The sequence below is a fragment of the Saccostrea echinata genome, unplaced genomic scaffold (genome assembly GCF_033153115.1).
Source record: "Saccostrea echinata isolate AGI-Se365-2 ecotype Australia unplaced genomic scaffold, CSIRO_AGI_Sech_v1 ptg000054l, whole genome shotgun sequence".
Classification (NCBI taxonomy): domain Eukaryota; kingdom Metazoa; phylum Mollusca; class Bivalvia; order Ostreida; family Ostreidae; genus Saccostrea; species Saccostrea echinata.
In genome coordinates, this window is record NW_026889803.1 from 36,205,243 (window position 1) to 36,206,740 (window position 1,498).

The 1,498-nt window shown below is 34.2% G+C and overlaps 1 protein-coding gene across 1 annotated transcript; it reads left to right on the forward strand.

The window, feature by feature from the left end:
* Positions 1-518: 518 nt before the first annotated feature.
* Positions 519-1,283, forward strand: LOC133171971 (uncharacterized). Its single transcript, XM_061306765.1, has one exon. The coding sequence runs from the start codon at positions 519-521 to the stop codon at positions 1,281-1,283; it is 765 nt and encodes a 254-aa protein (XP_061162749.1).
* The last annotated feature ends 215 nt before the right edge of the window (positions 1,284-1,498 follow it).

Below are 1,498 nucleotides of genomic sequence, written 5' to 3' on the forward strand. Positions count from 1 at the left end.
GCAATATCCTATTGATTTATTTTTGATAAAAATTGCGTGCCTTAATTGTCTAATTATGAAACCACCTCATTTACAGATAAGTTTAAAAAAAGAATTAAGATGTACATGCTGTCTTATTCCGATTGTTCAGAATAAAACCACATCATCTGACAAAATCTAGATATCTTTAAAGCTTTTCTTATCTAAATCTTCCTTTCTAGGTAAAATTACGTCAACTGGCGATAAGCGAGAAATCTATTTTTAAAATTCTTTTTTAGCATTTTAACACTAGAACGCAGTATATCATGGCTCTGTCTTATGAACGTTTGCTTAAAAAAAATGTTTTAACCGAAAATATCAATCTTACTTAGAAAACCTATCCAATAGGAAATTCCAAGTTCAAAAAGTATAATATGGAATTGTAACTCAAGATATCAATATTTATAGTGTTCCAGAAAGCGGTAAGGTCCTAGTAAAATCAGGTAAACTGCCAAACTTTGATAAAAAGGAGGCTAATCTTTTAATCGTTTTGAACCACAATGGACAATAAAACGTTAATTTCTACAGAATACAGCGATTGTAATTGCGGTAAAACTGCTAGTTTTTATTACAAACGAAAGAAAAAAGGAAACAATTTCAATATTTATAAGGGGAGAATGTACTCTTGCTGCAAAGATATTCAAACAGCAGTCGTAAAAGTTACCGCGAACGGAAAGGGGTCAAAGGAGGATCTCCCGGACTACATTATTGCTTCGCAAGCTGCACATGATCTTGCAAACAAGTTTTCAAAACTATGTAGTATATTTGTTCATTTTCCTGAAATCCATATTGCAGAAATGGACACTGTTGCTATCTTTGACACATTCATTCCCGGGGATTGCCGGAAGCTATCAGGCGATGAATTCGTTTTGTTTGAGCCGTACGTAAAAGATCTCCAAAACTTTGTCACCAGAGAAGGGATTGTTACAAAGGTTTGCCCCGCAGTCATTCAGGAACTCTGCCATTTTTCATTTCACCAATCAAACGGGGATAATATTCTTAGGGGCTTGAAGGGTTCTTGGGAGAAAAATGGAAAAAGTTTTCGTCTTGCATCACCTGCCACGAAATATTTTCCAGAGAAATGCTCTGCAGATGAAATTCCGTGCGCCATTACTAATTTCTTTTCAGTCCACACATGTACAAGCCGCTGTAATAAATGGCTGGTTCCCAGTCAAGTGCATTCATCAAGGTCCGAGCACCAGTTTGACAACTCATTTTCAGATCCTCCCCCACCATATGAAAGCATTGATTTTGCTACAAGATAATACCATGTTTAAACTTCTGTACAGAGAAAGTTGTAATTTTGTTTTTTTTAATAGTTAAATAACGGTGCTTTACTTTGAGAAATATCTGTGCAGTTGTGAGTATTTTTTGTTTAACTGTCGAAAAGTATAGAATTGTTTTTTTTTCTTTTTATCGTTGATACTTATATTTGCTTATACTTGCCTGCTTGCTTTATGTTTTTTTTTTAAATTAAAAA